The following is a 19,231-nucleotide window of genomic DNA, read 5'->3' as shown; positions in this document are numbered from 1 at the left end:
TATGACATGGGTTTATACTCAAACTTTTCTTACCCACGTCTAGAGAAAACAGTCCATTTGGTCTTTGCATGTTTTCTAATGTAGGCCCCAGTACCAAATTGAGGGCACCAGGTGTGGTCACATTGAAGTGTTGGTTAAGCTGCTTCCATTTCCTCCATGTGGTTAAGAATAGAATCACATTCACAGAGATGCTGTGCCAAAGTAATCTAGAAAAGCACCCAAGGTAGCCTTATTTCTTTTCTCTTTTCTTTTCTTTCTTTTTTCTTTTCTTTTCTTTTCTTTCCTTTTCTTTTCTTTTCTTTTCTTTTCCTTTTCTTTTCTTTTCCTTTCCTTTCCTTTCCCTTCTCTTCTCTTCTCTTTTTTTCTTTTCTTTTTTCTTTTCTTTTTCTTTTCTCTTTTCTTTTCTTTTCCTTTTCTTTTCTTTTCCTTTAGAGAGAGAGAGAGAGAGAGAGAGAGAGAGAGTGAGCAGGGGAGAGGGACAGAAGGAGAGAGAGAGACAGAGACAGAGAGGGAGAATCTCTCCATGCTCAGTGCAGAGCCTGATGCTGGGCTCAATTCCATGATGCTAGGATCATGACCTGAGCCAAAAATCAAGAAATTAAGAGTCAGACGCTCAACTGAATGAGCCACCCAGGCACCCTGGGTAGCCTTATTTCTGATAAAAAGTCACATGATTGGTGCATTTGAGAAACAATTGTGCCTATATCTGGGTCCCAAGTTGTTGCTAAGGTTCTTTATAAGTCATAAAGTCAAGTATCCCTTAATCCTTTTGATGAATAAAATCTGCACCACCTAATAAGGATGGTCAACATGATGCAGTTAGCCTGTCTTTTATGAAATTACTGAACAGGATAATTCCCAATTCTAATTAGCACAGATGAAGGAAGGGCTGTCACAATTGCTATCTAAATATCAAACTTGTATTAAATCAGTCAATGTCACATTATCTCTTGAGTATATTATATTGTCATTCATACTGTCAGCTGTACCTCCTAATTACTTTTTTCATGGTATTGCTTATCTATATACCCTCAAGCTAAATTTTTATAACTAATATATGTGCTAAACCAAAAGACTTTATATTTAATCACTAATAAATTTGACTTGTTAGATTTAGCTTACCACTGGAATTTTGAAACTTTTGGGAGCACAGTGTAAGCTACACATGAAAGCATATTATTTAGGCATTTTATTACTCCTGTTTATTTTGGGGGGGAGCATATGTTCTATTAATTTATTCAATGCTTATAGTATGCATCTTTTTGAAGAAGTATTGTTGGGTCCACACATTGCACAATCAACTATAGCAGGTACACTGAAGCTGACTAAGTAGACTAAACACGGAAGCCAGACATTCCCTCGGGAGCTGTCAAGTCAGACACTCAGGGCTTTAGGGACCTGTTCAGGATTCAGGGACAGAGCATTTTTAGTCCCTCAAGAGACAGCTGGCAAACACCAAGATAGAGAACACAATCCTAGGTATGCTACTCTTATTTAAAACAAAAACAAAAACAAAAACAAGAAACAAGCACAGAAACAAGTCTGGGATCCTGCAACCAGGCATTAGAATATAATTAGAGGCTAAATATCAAGAAAAAAAACCAAAAACTGCTAACCAAATTGGAGCCCAATTATGCTAAATTAACTACAATGGAGCCTTGAAGGTGAGTCACAAATTGTAGGGCCAATTTTTTTAATTCATCTAGTCCATTACCAGGATTTATCATCAAAAGTATGTTGATAATTAGCTTGTATATCAAAGTCCAGGCTTCCCACTGTAAGGAAAAAGGCTTGCAAAGGTTAGGAAGTTGGCAAGGCTATATACTACCTAATAATATATGGAGGTTTTTTCTTTCCCTTAGTTCTGACAATAAAGATCTTGTCATAGTCCTTTTTTTAATCTGTGATACAATAATATGAACACTAAAATAGCTGTCACAAGACCTCAGTTGGAGCCCTGAAACTTCCATTAACCAGATGCTGAATATTGAAGAAGTCACTGAGGAATTCCAAGCCTTATTTTTTGGGTGGAGATACTAATAACATTGGTAGGCTGGTTGTGAGGGCTAATAAGAATCATCTGGGCAAATGAAGTACTATTCACTTTGCAGACTATAAAACAAGTGTAAATTGCTATTCTTACAGTGATTTGCATCTATGATAGTTTCTGAATGACATTGTTTCAGATTTCATTAATTCAACATATATTTATTAAGTGCATACTATATGAAAATCATGGTCATAGTCCTTGCCTCTTGGGTTTTTTAATTCCAGTGGAGGATGTTGGCCTTAAAATACTAACTAAAATATTAATTATTTTATATATTCATTTTTAGTATGTATTGACAGAGTCCTAACATGAATATGGTATTTTGCTAGGTGATAGACAAGCATGTCTTTAGAAATTAACCTCACTTATCTTATAGATTAATGGGATTATGTTTAACCTCTGGTTTATTCTCCCAGATCTAGTTATTTCATTTAGCATGCTATCTGGATCATTAATGCATCTAATGAAATCATTTAGTATAGAAACTCTGAGATATCATGAAAAGCCATGTTAAATATTTAAAAAGAATCAACATGTATTATGACTAGAGCATTTTATGTTCTCTCTAAAAGTTATGATGAAAGTAAATGAGTTGATTTTGACATAATTTATTAGCATAACCTTATGCTAGTGTTTGAAAGTGAATTAATTGGAAGGGGAACAGAGAAGGCAAGGAGACTAGTTAAGAAGTTTTTATAGTAGTTCAAGTGAGATACGGTGGTGACCTGGACTTAGGGTGGTAGCAGGAATGGAGAGAAATGAAAGTGTTTGAGGTATAATTCAATGATGAAGTAAGGGACTTGGGGATTGACTGGGTATAGCATTGAGGAAGAATGAGGATGGAAGAACAGCCCCCAAATTGTTAGAGTGGCTGGTGTGTGGCAGTACAATTTACTGACAGGAAACAAAGGAGAGGGAATGATTTGAGGAGAAGTTGACAAAATGTTTAAAGATTGTTTTTTAAAAATAAACATGAGGATAATCGTGAATGTTTTGACAGAGATGAACATGAGGAGAGACTTATCCTACCAGATAGTAAGATTAATTTTAAGGTTTCAGCAATCAAAACAGTGTAATTTTGGTACTAGAATAGATTGACATATGGAACCAATTAGAAAGTCCAGAAACAGATTCAATTAAATGTAAGCATATGGTATATACCTATTGTTACAGGAATTCTATTTCAAAAGAAATAGTTGAATATTTAAACACAGGTATATGCATAAGAATGTTCCCTTAAAATCAAAATATCGAAATTTCAATATGATAAGATTCACTAAAATAAATCATGACCATGTGTATACTGAGACTTAACCTTAAATTTATCATGTAGACACATATTTGTCATTGAAACTTGTTCAGAATGCATTATTAGAAGTAAATACATATCAGAATACAAAGCATTACATATAATACATATACATATTTATAGATAATATCTTGATATAAGGATATCTTGATATCAATCTCTAGCACTTAGCATAGTCCTAAGTATATATGATAGATTCCCAGTTAGTATCTGTTGACCAATAATGCCTTGTATATGAAATTAAGGTCTTGTGAAAAATCCCTTGAACCTTCATCCCACTTTGGGTGGGAAAATGCAGTGTCCTCCTCAAGATTTCTGTAGAACCTACAGGATATCCTGTCTTGGTTCTCCTGATCACCTCTTGCTATAAGCTCTGTATGTGTAGAACTCTTGATTTCATTAATTTTTCTCACCTTGTGTCTGTTCTTGACTCTCTGCCCAATGACTACATACCTTGGTTAGTTGTACAAAAAGACTCATTCAGAATGTTAATAGCAAATTGTGCTTAATAATAAAACACCTAGGAAATGTTTAAAAGTCCACTGTCAGGAGAATCTGTAAAGTATTATTGTATACCTATACAGTGAATTCTGTTACCACTTTGAAAACAAATGAAACTCAGAAACTTCATATTGATTGAAAAAGTCATAGAAGAGCAAGAATATTTTATACTATTCTTATGAAAGTCTAAAGCACGTAGTACAAAACAATTTATTCTTTATCAATGCTGCTTACATATGTAGTTAAATTTCAACAACAACTCAAGGAACACAAAGTTCAGAACAAATATTAGCCATGTTTGGGGAGGGAGGAGGAGAAATTGGAAAGGGGAGCACAGGTGGGAAGCCTGGGTTTCATGGTAATGTTCTAAACTGAGTAGAGGGCACACATAGATTCATCTCATTATTTTATTATATCACATATCCACCCCTCTGTTGAGGGATACTAGTCAGATATTTTGTTGAGCGTGCCTTCTTTAATGAGAAATGATGGCACTTTCTTAGTAAGCAGAAGAGGGTGTATTTCATTGTTGTTTAAAATATTTTTTTCTTTCCTTTGCACACACTCACATGTCCACACACACATTTACAGAAGGAAGCAGTCTGGGAGGATGTACAGCAAAATGTTACTATTAGTTTCCTGAGCATGCTGTGTTTTCATGTGATTTTTTTTCTTTCTTTATATTTTCTAATATTTCTCTAATATACTTCATTTTTAAGGAGAAAGCAAAGTAACGCATTCTGTGTGGTTAAATTACAGAGCATTTTTCAAGGCCATTAAATATTCATAATTCTTTATAAACAGAGTAAAATTCCAATCTAACTAAATCCATGAAGAATGGGTTGTTCTGATTAATTTGATTTTAAGATGAACTAGGGTTTAAGCTAGGGACTTTTTTCATAACTCTTTGTAATCTTATTATCATTAACTCAGTTTTTACTTTTGACATGTAAAACAGTAAGCAATACCAGTAACGGATAATAATAACCAAACTGCAGAGCAAAGTAATTTATATCTGAACAAGGCATAAACATTTCCCTAATTGATAGTTAGAATTTTTTAAAAAGGACATTAGAGAGTGTTCATTTGATCAGTAAATATTTATTGCCCCTATATGGCAGGACTTGTATTAGAATCTGGGGATAGAGTGGTGAACAAAACAAATTCCAGCCTTCATGAAGTTTACAGTCATCTGATATATTCACTTTACAATGTGTTTTATAGATAATTTTATCAATACATAGTTCTACTTAAAGATTTCCAGTAATTAGGAGTTTCTTTTGTTGCTTTCTAGTGTATTTTCACCTATTGTTACATTAGTGCATTTTTGTTTAAAAGAAAAAAAAAAGAGGTTAGAGAGGGAGAGAGCCAAAGCATAAGAGACTCTTAAAAAACTGAGAACAAACTGAGGGTTGATGGGGGGTGGGAGGGAGGGGAGGGTGGGTGATGGGTATTGAGGAGGGCACCTTTTGGTGCACTGGGTGTTATATGGAAACCAACTTGACAATAAATTTCATATTAAAAATAATAATAAAAAATAAAGGATAAGCAATATTATTAATTCATAGAGCTTTTTTTTGTTTTGACTCGGATTTGCCCTTTTTGACTTACAAATGTTGGTCTTTGTTCTGCCTTTAAGAACTCTGGAATAATCTACCATAGCAACTTCTCCCCACCCCCTGCTTTGTGGGAGAGCTCTTTAGGGATAGCCTTTCAAATGTGTTGAGAAAACTATGATGCTGCTGTAAGGCTTCTCCAGGATAGAACATGGCAGTTCCTTTCATCATTTCATCTGTGACATGATTTTCAAATCATATACCATCTTGATTGCTTTCCCCTGGATACTTTCTACTTTGTCACCCTTTGTTGTTAAAAATAAATTACTCCCAGTTTCCTGCTTTCAATAGAGTAGAGTGAACATAATTGATTCTTTGATGTGTGAGGGTCTGGTATGGTCTGAAAGCAATTACACTGACCCTGAATACTTATTCTACAGTACTGTAAATACCATTATAGAAAAAAATAGGAGCTTATACTAAATCTTTACTGACCTTGGGTCATATCTTGGGAGATTTTTTTGAAAATGAGTTTATTTTTTTTCTTGTCTTTTTCTTTTGATAGTGAACTATGCTTTGTAAAAATAACAAACATCAAAAACAAAACATAATTAATAGTGAAATTCATTATGCAGGTATCTGTTTTTCTTCTCTAGTATACTGTGAACTTTCTGAGGGCAAGGATTGTACCTTATTAGGTTTTAAAAATCTCTAGCACTTAGTATAGTCCTAAGTAGATATGATAGATGCCAAATAATATCTGTTGACCAATTAATGCCTTGTATATGAAATTAAGATCTTGTGAAATGAAATGAATTCCTATTTTTAGAATGCTTAAAAGAATCAGTAGTATAGAATTGGACCTTCATTTTATCCTAATCTGAAATGACAAAAAAAATAAAGTAAAATCCCTATTAGCAATGGCTCAAACAACAAGGACTTTTTTATTTAAGAAGTCTGTAGTAACTAACCAGTTCTGGGGCTCTTTCAGTCCTGGGGCTCTTTCAGTAGCTCCGTGATATCATCAAGGTCCTAGGTGTGTTTTATCCTTCTCTTGCCATTCTTAGCCTATTACCTTTTTGATCTTAAGGTTATTACCTTATGGTCACAACATGCCTGTCCTGTGTGCAGACATCAAAATTGCATCCAGAGAGAGGAAACTGAGGGTGGCTAAGGCTCTGAAAGAGCCCCATTGCATGTTTCTTTCTCTGGGGAAAAAGAAGTCTCCCTTTTATCTAACTGGCCAAAATTGAGTCACATGGCTGGCTATCCCTAGGAAGCTGGCAAGGGAGTAGAGTCTTGGGAATAACTGTTGGTTAAACAACAGTTTATGCCACAACTAGAAAATAGCCATATACTACAAAAAGAGATCATGACAAAGGATCATGAACTTTAGTATGTCAGTGATAAATTCAGGGGAACCGAACTGTCAGGACCCTTCGAAAAAGATCACTGATAATATTGGGGTTACATGATGATATAACTTATTCAAACAGATGAATCAGCATCTCTTAATCAGTTTTGGAAGAACTGATGAATCTGATTATCTTTTCTAGTTTTTATAAATCAAACAAGCTGTGTCTTTATCACAAAGCTATTTTTATTTTTTCTCCTTCCTTTCAGGAGTCCTATCCAAAGAAGAGGAATTACACTATGGAAATTGTACCATCTGCTTCTCTCGATACATTTCCTTCAGAAAATGAGAACTTTCTATGTGATCTCACGGACATAGCAGTTACAAAGAAACCTTGCTCCTTAGAAATTGCAAGGGCCCCTTCTCCAAGAACTGGTAATATTTCCTTTTCTAATATTAATTTTTTTGTAGAACGGGTAATATTTCTTACATTGGACCAATTCAATTTGCATGCTTATGTGTGTGAAGAGGCATCATTAATATTTTGATTTTCCACAATATTTTAAACACGAAAGTGCCCCAGTATAGTCACACTAATCATTTTTTGCATTTTGAAGTGAGTCCCAGTAAGTCAGAGTTTTTGATACAATGTCTCTTAACTTCCTGACAAGAGTGGTACTGCCTTGGTGAAGGCACTTTGAAACCTTGCAAAAGTGAAAAACCTTTTAGGTCAGATGTAAAACTTGGGGTTCTTTAAGAAAAAAAACCTTGAGGTCCTTTAGAACTTCATAGCAGATTTGGTAGCAAGTCTTTTAAAATAGTTTTCTGCATCCTATTTTCAGTTTATTGAAATGTACTCAGGTACTTTGTATATTTTATATCTTTCATGCTATTTTCAGATCCATTATTTTATTTATTTTCATTATCAATTAGTGTACAAGTTAAGTAAATATTATGCCCATTTTACTGATAAGGAAATTGGAGCTAAGTGTCTTATTTAAGATCAATACATTAGGGGGGGACCTTTCTTGAACATGAGTATTTGACTATCATTATACCTCTGTTACTTCACCACCGCCTCTAAGAAAGAATGCAAGATAGTAACATGAACTCTAATAATGGAGGAATGTTTCAAGTGGGTGGTCAATATATTCAATGCTGCAAAGAAGTTGTAAGAGAAACTTAATAGAGGGATTTTTGGTTTGACAATCCAATTGCTGCTTAATTTTGAAAAGTAAGTTTTATAAGTGATGAAATAAAATTTTCAGATTTCTGGAAGTTAACAGTGAGACACTGGAAAATGGGCGAGTACAGATTACCCTTTCAAGAAGATTAGAAGAAGAGATAGGATAGTAACATGAGAAAAAAGAGGTGCAAGGGAGAAATATCTAGTTTTATTTTAGAATAAGTAAGGCTTGGTCAAGTTCAGAGGTTAAAGGAATTTGCTGGTGGAGAGATTAAAGATAAAAACTAAGAAGAAAGAACACAATGGGTAGAGAAGACCCAGACATTACTTCCCCCAGAGAGAAGATAGAGTGTTGTTATGAATATAGAGAAATTCTGAACTATGTATTTCCAAATGGATTACATTTCTGGATTCAGATAAAAAGTCATTGGCTGAAAAGAAGAGGTAGATCTTGAGGAGGATTAAAGTAAAATTCAGAAATGCCATTTTAGATAATAACTGAGAAATTTGGTAGAAGTGGACAAATGAGAAAGCATTGAGACAAAGGGTGTTGTATGAGTCATAAGCATGCAGAAGGAGGATTTTTAGGATGAGGTAAGAGCATAATAATGAAAATAGTTCAAATTTATTCAGCATTTACTAAGTGCCAGATACTGTTCTAAGTACTTTATATGCCTTATTGCATGTAATTGTTACAATGCTATCAGGTAATAATATCATTATTACCGTTTTACAAATGAAGAAACTGTAACACTGAAATATTAGGTAACTTCCCAGAGTTCTTTATTAATAAGGGATAGGTCTTGGACTTGCATTTGGTTGTCCAACCTGTGCTTTTAAATACTATGTTATACTTTATATTGGGGGGATGAAGTATAGTTGAAATCGTGAACCACATGCTGAAATTCTCAAGAAATGTGGAGGTATGACTGGAAGTTCACATAAGGTAGCAACAAAATCAGAAAAAGAATGTTATAATAGGATAGCATGATCTTCAGAAAAGCAGCAGATATTTGATAAAAGTGGAATAGTGAGTTATCAGAAGTAGTCACAAAAAGTGAAGTCAGTGCTGATCCCAAACTATGGCAATTGACAAGAATGAAAACTGTTCCAGGGGCTCCTGGGTGACTCGGTTGGTTAAGCGACCAACTTTGGCTCAGGTCATGATCTCGTGGTTCGTGAGTTCAAGCCCCACATTGGGCTCTGTGCTGACAGCTCAAAGCCTGGAGCCTGCTTCAGATTCTGTGACTCCCTCTCTCTCTGCCCCTCCCCTGCTCCTGCTCTGTCTCTCTTTCTCAAAAATAAATAAATGTTAAAAAAAAATTTAAAAAAAAAGAATGAGAACTCTTCCATAGGAGAGGTAACCAGGAAATACTGGGGAGGTCAGGGCAAAGCTCAGTAAATATAGAAAAATAGAAGGCATACATGTATACAATGTAAAAGAGCTTTAATTAGGGCACAGAAAATATGGGTGTGTTGTGGGTGGTGGAGGCAGGAATGAAAGAGTCAAAGAAGACAGGGATTTATTCATTAAACAATCAAAAACTAATTGAGTTCCTTCATGTGCCAAGCAGTGTTCTATATGCTGAGGATACACGGATGAAAAAGACATTGACCCAGGTAACAAGGCTGATTAGGCTTCTCCTGCTAAAAACAATTAAATATGCTAGCTAAAAATACAGAAAAGAAAAACTTAAAAGCACAAAAAAGGTAACAGGAAAATTATAAAAATTGAATAACGTATGAATTAGGAAACTCTTTGGGGTTAGTAGGTTAGTAAGATATAATCAGACCAAAACATTCGTGAAGGTGGGAAACCAGTGGATTACTAAAGCTATTTTGTACTGAGGGAATTTTCTGAACCTGCTGTTGAATTCTGGTGCTTAATGCCTCATAAACCTCAAGGTTTATGTAGAGAAAAAAATCTCTGTGCCTGTCCAGCATGGAGACCCTAATAGGAAAATCTTCCTCCATAGAGCTGGGACTCCAGGGGCTATACCTCACAGTAGTCAGAAATAAACCTGTCCCATAACCCCCACCCCAAAGAAAGATGATTTGTTGTGAGAAGAACAAAGAGGGAAATTCCTGAGGTGTTATTACCAACAAACTGGTCCTCACACAAATTTGTACCACAAATTTCTATCACCTAAATGGTCCAAAAACTGTCAACCCATGAATTTAATTTAAAGTAATACCCTCACTGAGCTCCTGCCCCACATTGGGTGAGCCCTGCTCCTCTCCCTCTCCCTCTCCCTCTCCCTCTCCCTCTCCCCCTTTCTCTCTCCCACTACCCCTCCTGGGATTCTCTCTCTGCCTCTAAAGAGGAATATACTCTTTTTATAGGCCCCAAATACTTTTCTGATTAATATTAGCAGTGTACAATATTAGTCTAAGGAAAGAAACCTTGAAACCAGAATCACAAAACAAGAAATAAGAGATCCACATGTGAAAAGACTTCAAATATTGGAATTATCAGGTGCAGGCTGAAAAATGACCATGCTACTATAAACACACATACACGCGCGCGCGCACACACACACACACACACACACACACACACACACAAACTACCTCAGATTTCAAACTCATTGGGTAAGTGGAACATCAGATTAGATTCAGCTGAAGGGAGATTTAGTGAGCTGGAAATTAGGGCAGAAGAAGTTTTATAGAATGTTGCACGGAGAGACAGAGATGGAAAATTTAATGTGAAGGTGAGACTTGGAGGATACACTAGAAATTTCTAATTTATTTAAAGCTTCAGAAGGAGAGGAGAGGGAAAATGAGGCAAAAGTAACATATTTGAAGAGCTAATTTTTCCAGAAGGCACAGGCCTGTTCTTGCACTCTCATGGAAGCAGACAAGTGAATAGTTAATTTCAATAGAGTGTAATAAGTTTAAGTCAATATTATACAAAGTATTTGGGGAACAGACAAAAGGAACTTAACTTCACCTGGGAGCTTGGGGAAGACTTCATGAAGGAGATGATGTCTGTGTCAGTTATCTATTGCTATTTAAAAAGTCACCCCACTCAGTTGGTTAAGCGCCTGACTTCAGCTCAGGTCATGATGCCACAGTCCATGAGTTCGAGTCCTGCATTGTGTTCTGTGCTCACAGCTCAGAGCCTGGAGCCTGCTTTGAATTCTGTGTCTCCCTCTCTCTCTGCCCCTACCCCACTCATGCTCTGTCTCTGTTTCTCAAAAATGAATAAATGTTAAACAAAGTTTAAAAAGCCATCCCCAAACTTACTTAGAGGAACATCAGTCATTTAATTTGTTCACAAACATGCAAGTTTGGTGAGTTCATTTGACAGAGGCAGCTTATCTGTGCCACTTGGTATGAGTTGGGGCTGCTCAAGTAGGGGATAAGGGACCTATTTTCAAGATGGCCCACAAATGGCTGGCAAGTTGGTGATAGCTTAGAGTTTGGCTAGGTTTATGGGCTGGGGACCATTTTTCCTCTCCATGGATTGCTTGGTTTCCTCATGACATACTGGCTAGATTATGAGAACAAGCATCTGAAAAAAAAAAAACAGGTGTTATTTTTACTATCTAGCCTTAGAAGTCACAGATAATCACTTATACTATATAATTCCATGTCTACTCAGATTCAAGGGGAGAGAACATGAACCCCACTTCTTAATGGAAGGAGTGTCAATGGTGCTTTGTAATAAAAATGGGAGATACTTTTGCTGTCAATTTTGGAAAATAAAATCTGCCATCATCTGCCCTTTGGGCACAATAATTTATATCCTTTTCCAAAATGTCTTTTAAAATAATTGTTTTTAAATGTTTATTTATTTTTGAGAGAGAGAGAGAGAGAGAGAGAGAGAGAGAGCGCAAGTGGGGGAGGGGCAGAGAGAGAGACAGAGACAGAGACAGAATCCAAGGCAGGCTCCAGACTCAGCTGTCAGCACAGAGCCTGATGCGGAGCTTGAACTCACAGAGCATGAGATCATGAGCTGAGCCGAAGTCAGACGCTTAACCGACTGAGCCACCCAGGTGCCCCAATATATCCTTTTCCTATGGAAATTATACTTGTTTATACCTTCAGGATTTCTAAACACTAGCCTATTATTACAAGCTCCAAATCAAGTTTCAGGTGTGCATGCATCTCCCTGGTGTACTTCTGATGGTGCAGGTTCTTGACTGCCTTTGCTCTTGGCAGTGATGACCTGAGACCAGTTTTCAGTCTTCTTTCCTACATACCCAACATATAGTAGTGAATCAGGCATAGGGAAACCATAATTGATACTCCCATCCAAACACAGGGAGAACAAGGCATACAGTGGTCACTAGCCTGTGGCAATTCTGAATCTAATCAGGCATACACAGTTCCTTGATGAAGACTCAGTCTTATGGCATAGGAGTTGTTCTCTGTGGCACTGGGTTCCACCCTCTGAATCATTCTTTATTTTCCATATAAAGTAGCCTGTGTTTACAGCTGAGTATCTTTCTTACCTGCTTTTTCTGTCTTTTAAAGATTAGGAGTCAAAGGGGCTCTGTTTTATATTTCTGTTCCTTCCAGTTCAAGCTGATAAAATTTCTCTTAAAACTTTGTGGACTTTTTGTGTTCCAATTGTATTTCACTTCATTAGACAAAAGCTTATGTTCCAGATTAGCTCTTCTCTACCTAAGACTCCTTATGAGAGCTCTGTGTGATAATATCCTTGAGACTCTTAGAAATCCTACTATTGAACAGGGAGAATCTGTGAGTCATGCTCTTAAAAATACTTAGAGGGTTTTTTTTTTGTCTGACTTAAAGATTCTATACAGCACCACCTGAGAGCTGTCTCAGGCCTTAACAAATAATCTTGCATCCCACTCAGATTTGGTCATTGGCCTTAATTTGAAAATTGTTTGCCATTTGGAGCAACTGCAAATAAGAAACCCAGAAATTCCTGGCTCCTTTGTATTTGGTAGGTTATTCTTCAGTTTTCTCTCTGCTTGCATGTTATCATAGGCAGCCAGACAAAGCCAGGTTGCTCTTTAAATATTCTTCCTGGAAACATCCTTAGATCATAGAGTTCATTTGGTTAATTTTCTATTTTCCATGTTACTTCAGATGTCAATGTTGCCAAACCTGCCACTACTACAACACAAATGATGCCTTACTTTCAGCTTCTGATTACATTTGCTCTCCTTTACACCTTCACCAACAGCTTCCTCATAGTTCTGTGGGCTTCTAGGAACCCTCTCCTTGGCCCTTATGGCTTCCCCAGTCATTCACTTTGAGACCCTTCTAGCTTTTGCCTGCTGCCCAGTCACAAAGTTCATGCCACATGTTTTAGATTTTTGTTATGGCAACACCCATTTCCAAATGTCAGAATCTATTCTGGTTATTGATGGCTGCATAACATCCAACATGTTGAGGTAGTTACCTCAACACTTAGTGAGTTCAAAAAAATTAGCCATTTATTTTGTTTGTAAATCTACAATTTGGGGACAACTCTACAGAGACAGTTTTTTTTCTGCCTCAAGTGATATCAGCTGTGGCAGCTTCACGGCATGGGTGGGGCTGAAGGATCCATTCTCAATACTGATTCTTATTCATATGTCTGGTATGGCCTATGTAGACTTCCTCATGGTAAGTGACGGCCTTCCAAGAGCAAGTATCTTAAGAGAATGAGGCAGAAGCTGTTTTGCTTTTTGACTTAACTCAGAAGGCAATGTCACTTCTGTGGTATTTAAGGGCCTACATATATTTAAGTGCAAGGGATTTAATCACCTCTATCCTTTATGGAAAAGTGTTACTAAAGTCATGTTATAAGGAGATATTCTTGGGGCGCCTGGGTGGCTCAGTTGGTTGAGCCTCCAACTTCGCCTCAGGTCATGGTCTCACGGTCTGTGAGATCTGCTGACAGCTCAGAGCCTTGAGCCTGCTTTGGATTCTGTGTCTCCCTCTCTCTCTGACCCTCCCCCATTCATGTTCTGTCTCTCTCTGTCTCAAAAATAAATAAACATTAAAAAAATTAAAAAAAAAATAAGAAGATATTCTTATAGCCTCTTTTGGAAAATATAGATTCCCATAATGCCTGAGCTGTTTGTTGCTGTTACTGTTTTAGAAGAAAACAGTACTGTTTTCAAGGAGTAAGAGTTAATTTGCATGACTATATGATTTCCATGATTGTGTTCAGTCATCTGGTTTCAATATAAAAGAATCCAGTTCGCTCAGTTGACCCAGGTTAATTCATAATGATTGGTAGTCTGTACTTTTTACCACGATTGTAAATTCTAGAGGTGAGGGAGTCCAGAATTTAAATTGAAGAATTTTTCTTTTTAATGATAGGAATAGGGTTGAATACAAGTCAGAGCAGTTTCTGTTCTAATTCTAGATAGAACTTTATCAAGTGAAGCACACAAAATTCCCCTCCATAATTAACCTAGCAGGTGGAAGAGAAGATCAACATCACTGTTTGTCTTCTATCTGGATGAGGACACAGTCTGTGTCATTTTCTTTTGTTGATTCCATTAACCTGTAGCTTAGGTTTTGTATGGATCCAATTACTTCTAGGTCTCAGTCTGCTATCGCTGATTCCTCATGACCCATACCTAGCTTTGCCTTTTCCCCTCAGGACCAACTAACTAAAGCTAATGAACTCAGGGAAGTCATTGACCTCTCTTGATGCCACTGATGTTTCCCATTTTACCAAGTCCTTTACTAATAAAGGTAGGACTTTCAGAATATGGAGACATCTCTTGATGCACATGAGTCTTTTAGAGGCCCTTAAACTGAACTGAGTAGGTAGCTACCCTACAGTTCCTTATCCACTCAGTAAACACTTACTGAGTACATACAGTGTTCTAGGCATTGTGCTAAATGTTGCTGAAGAAACAGTGAAACTTCTGATATTTAGGAGCTTAGGGTGTGTTAAAATTAAGAGTAATTAAGTGTAATGAGAGAGGTGAGCATAAGTGCTCCAGGAGGATAGAAGGGGAGGAATCTTGTAGAAGCTTACTGTAGGAGTTTGCTGCCTGATTGGAGCCTCAGAGAAAGAGAATCATATACATGAACAGGAGTTGTATGGTGTATGGATAAATGAGAACTGTGTGCAGAGATCCAGAGGCATGGAAGAACACAGTTCATTCAGAGACTATGCCCAACTTAGCATGGTTAAGGTACAGAATTCTACTAAGGAAAAATGCATTAAAAGAACAAGAGGTGACATGCAGAAATTTGGATTTCACCTGACAGCAGAAGTGAACCATTGACAGACTTTAAGTGGGACGTCATGTGATAGGTTTTGTTCTAGAACAGTCTCTCTGGAAGCAATGTGAAGAATAGATTGGAAAGAGATGAAGCTTGAGACAGGAAGATTAATTAGGAGATTGATGTTTAGTTTCAGCAAAACATTATGGTGACCAGTACAAAGGCAATGCCAGCAAAGAGGGGAAGGGGGAACAAAGAGGGAGGGTATAGAGGAGCAGTTATCCCTTCTCCCTTTGAAAATTCTACCACTTAGGAAATAGGTCGCCAAGGAAGCTAAATAATTATATTTGAGGGAATGCATTCTATAGTTTTTGGTTAACTGTGCTGGATAACATGGGTTAGGTTTACAGACAAAATGACTTCTACACACACAAGAATTGCATTCTGAAGCTATCCTGGAGAGACTGAGAGAGAGGAAGAAATGATTGAGGGATGACTAGGTCTTTAGAGAAACTGGGGACTGTTATGGCTTGAATTATGCCCCCCTCCACTTTTTGTCTTTCAATCACTAGTATTTCAGAATGTGACCTTACTTGAAGAATTTGGAGATGGCATTTATAGAGGTAATGAAGTTAAAATGAAGTCATTAGGTGGGCTCTAATCCATCATGATGGGTATCCTTATAAGAGGAGGAAATTTAGACACAGAGACAGATATGCAAAGAGGGAAGACAATGTGAAAAAACACAGGGGGAAGATGGCCATCCACAAGCCAGAGAGGCCTCGAACAGATCTTTCCTTCACAGCCCACAGAATGAAACCAAACTTGATTTCAGACTTCTAGCCTCCAGACTGTGAGACAATAAATTTCTGTTGTTTAGGGCACCCAGGTAGCAGTACTTTGTTACAGTAGCCCTAAGAAGTAATTGCAGGGACTAGAACTGAGCACACAAATTCAATACATAGAAGGGAGGGGCAAATGAGGATCCTGGGCCTCTGTGGGCAGACGTTGGCTACCTGCTCATTTCAGAGGCTATGCACTTAAGGGTCTTGGCTGTGACTGGCAATGCCATTCATGGATATAGAATATGCATTTTCACAGAAAATCACAGTTAACTATGCATATCAGTTCCCTGTCTGTGGTCTTTTCTATTTATTAACTAGTTAAGCTAGTATAAAGTAGATCTCATTCTGAAAAAAAATTATATCATATTCACTGGTTTAATTTAAATATGAAAGCAATTTATTAGTAAATCTATATTCAACAAGATTTTACAGTTCAACAAGAAAATGAGTGATACATTTGCAAGGAGCATTTCAGTAATGCTTCAGTGCCTACAGATTTCATATGAAATAAAGAATGCTCTAGTACTAGGCTCATTAAATAAAGATCAACAGAAGTACAGTCCTTGCTTGGTAAATTTGCTAAGACTCATGCTTATGCAGTCAATATTGAATCATGTTTGTTTGCCTTATTGCATCAAGCAAAGGATCTTACATAGTCATAGTGGGGACTCAATGACATAAATGAATGAAAATAAGTGAGTGAATGAATGAGTGAAAGACTGTTATCTTTAAGAGAAAATGGCTGTAATGGCAGAAAAAGTCCCGTGAAATAGTCAGATGCCATCAAAGATAATGTTTTCTTGTCTGCCTTTCATTTAATTTTAACCTTCACAGGGGAATTTTTCCATTTTATGGTAACTAGGCAACCTGTTATTTTGAATCACTTAGTGCAGGCTTTGCACACTATGGATGCTCAATAAATCCATTTTGATTAATGAGCAATTTATAACCACCAGTGAAGACTGTTTCCAATCCTGTTGGAAGAAAATAGATGATCTCTGATAAAAAGGACACAGTCAATAGTTTCATGCCAGGATAGTTTGGGTCTTGCTTACTTCTGTTCAATTTGCTAATGTGCCTACTGGTCTGTGGTCAACCTGAAATGAAGATGTCCTCTGGTGAATAATCCTCCACAACCCCCAACACCTCCCCCAACATCCTGAGAGAGGTAGTAGTGTGCGGGTGAGCCTGTAACTTATTTATACCAAAATATTTTTTGAAATAGTGGAGCTTCCTTAATTCTAATGCCAAAATTTTGCAATTAAAATAATTCAGACTGGACTAGGACGAATGTTTATCTTTGCTAAGCAAGTAGGTAGTGTCAACATGATTTCTGTGGGTATGTTGAACTCATTTAAGAGAGCAAACTATTTTTAAGCCCCTTGGAAGCACTCTTTTACATACAAATACTGGGCTTGCTGATAAGAACCGTTGTTATCAAACAGCAATTATTTGTTTGGCATTTGCTCTGTGCTCAGTGCTGTCTTAGCCATTTATTAAACTAGTAAATTGTAAATTTGTAAGCCACTATTGGTTTATAGAGGGGGCAAAGAGAGAAAACTAGGGCAGCAGTACCTACAGAGAAATCCTGGTAAATTAATTGCTTCCTTCATCCATATGGACAGCTTACCAATTTGAAAATGTAGTCATCTCAATTTGTTCAAATTGGTGGAAGTTGGCTATATTTGGAAAACATCGTCTTAAACAAAAAGAAAATTATACTTTTTCTATCAAATCAAGTTTACCTGTACTATTATGAATAACATGAACTGTAGAATAATAAGATATCTAAAGATATAATAAACTCTTATTACAGTAATGATGGGGGGTCTAGGTTTTTTATTATGTCATTTATTGTATCCTATAGAACAATGTCAGAATATGTATAAAAGGGGGTAAACATTCACTAATTCATAAATTCATGCTCACCACATTCAAGCAGGGCTTTCACACTGTATCACATTCCACTTTTTCTCTGTTGTACTCTCCTCAAACCTCAGATACTTTTTCCTACCTTTGTTTTTTTTAAGTTTAATTTATTTATTTTGAGAGAGAGAGAAAGCACAGCAAGGATGGGGTAGAGAAAGAGGGAGAGAGCGAGCTGGCTCTGTGCTGCAGAGCTCCAACTCTGGAACCGTGAGATCATGACCTGAACCAAAATCAAGAGTCAGATGCTTAACTCACCGAGCCATCCAGGTGCCTGACTTTTTCTACCTTGTCTCTCACTGTCAGCACGTGGCCTCATGTTCTAATTAATAAAGAAAATCGAAGCCATCAGAGGGAACTGTGTTGACATCCTCCACCAAGTCTATAAATACAACCTTTCCTGCACCCTTCTCTTGCTTGTACCTCCTGTTAAAGTGGAGGGATTTTCCTTTTAACAAGTTCCCTTTTCCTGTGCCTTCTCAGAAATGTGACTCTTTCATTAGGTGCTCTCTCCTGTTTTTAATTGTTCTTCTTCACTGGATCGTACACATTAAAGATTTAAATCTGCTTAAGCCTTTTTCATCCAAAAAACAAAAACAACAATAGCAGCCATCAGTGAAATAGCAGCCAGCAGCAATTAACAACAACTAAAAAGTCCCCTGACTCCCTTCCCTGGACTCCTCAACTTCTGTCTATCCCTCCACATGCTCAGTACCTTAATTTTCTTCCTTTCCTTTCACTTCTCTGCCAATTTTAGTCAGGTTTCCATTCCTCACTGCTCTTTCCAAATGTACTTTCTAAAGGTACCAGTGACCTTAGTATCACAAAATTGAGAGGACATTTCTCCATCTTCATTTTTCTTAATCTGTCAGCAGCATTCCACAGGTTAGTGACACCTCCGTTTTGATACCTTTTCTTCCCTTTGCGGTCCAAAGACAATTTTATCTTATTATGCTATTCCCTGTCTATGTTGACAGCTAACGTTTTTCTGTATGGCTTTAAAAGTTGAGAGTTCCTCAAGGCTCAAAGTCCTCCCTATTCTTTTTACTTTTTCTCTTCCTAAATTGTTTCATCCATAGTATGACTTCTGTTACAATCAACATGCTGAAGACTCCCAAATTTTCCCCCCAGTCGTTACCACTTCTCTCAATTCCACGCTCATCCATTGTTCCATCCATCTGCTGAATATCTCCACCTACATGTCTCAAAGTTGCCTTAACCTTAACATACACAGGACTACACTCATATCTTTCCCCACAAACTTGCTCTTCATGCAGAATTCCTTATCTTAGTAAGTGAGTTAATCATTCATCTGATTGCAGAAACCTGGGTGTCATTCTTGCCATCTCTGTTTCCAC

At 37.0% G+C, this 19,231-nt stretch overlaps 1 protein-coding gene across 18 annotated transcripts in view; it reads left to right on the top strand.

Moving 5' to 3' along the window:
- ANKS1B (ankyrin repeat and sterile alpha motif domain containing 1B) overlaps positions 1–19,231 on the top strand; it is a 1,079,650-nt gene that overhangs the window by 398,843 nt on the left and 661,576 nt on the right. For all 18 annotated transcript variants that reach the window (XR_006709127.1, XR_006709126.1, XM_045464947.1 and 15 more), the window contains exon 10: positions 7,040–7,205. Coding sequence is in view for 16 of the 18 variants with exons in the window: in XM_045464947.1 (XP_045320903.1) it covers positions 7,040–7,205 (166 nt within the window). In the remaining 2 variants the exon portion in view is untranslated. The remainder of the gene's footprint in view (positions 1–7,039; positions 7,206–19,231) is intronic.

Source organism: Leopardus geoffroyi, chromosome B4 (genome assembly GCF_018350155.1).
Source record: "Leopardus geoffroyi isolate Oge1 chromosome B4, O.geoffroyi_Oge1_pat1.0, whole genome shotgun sequence".
Lineage (NCBI taxonomy): Eukaryota > Metazoa > Chordata > Mammalia > Carnivora > Felidae > Leopardus > Leopardus geoffroyi.
This window is presented reverse-complemented; position numbering and strand designations above follow the sequence as displayed.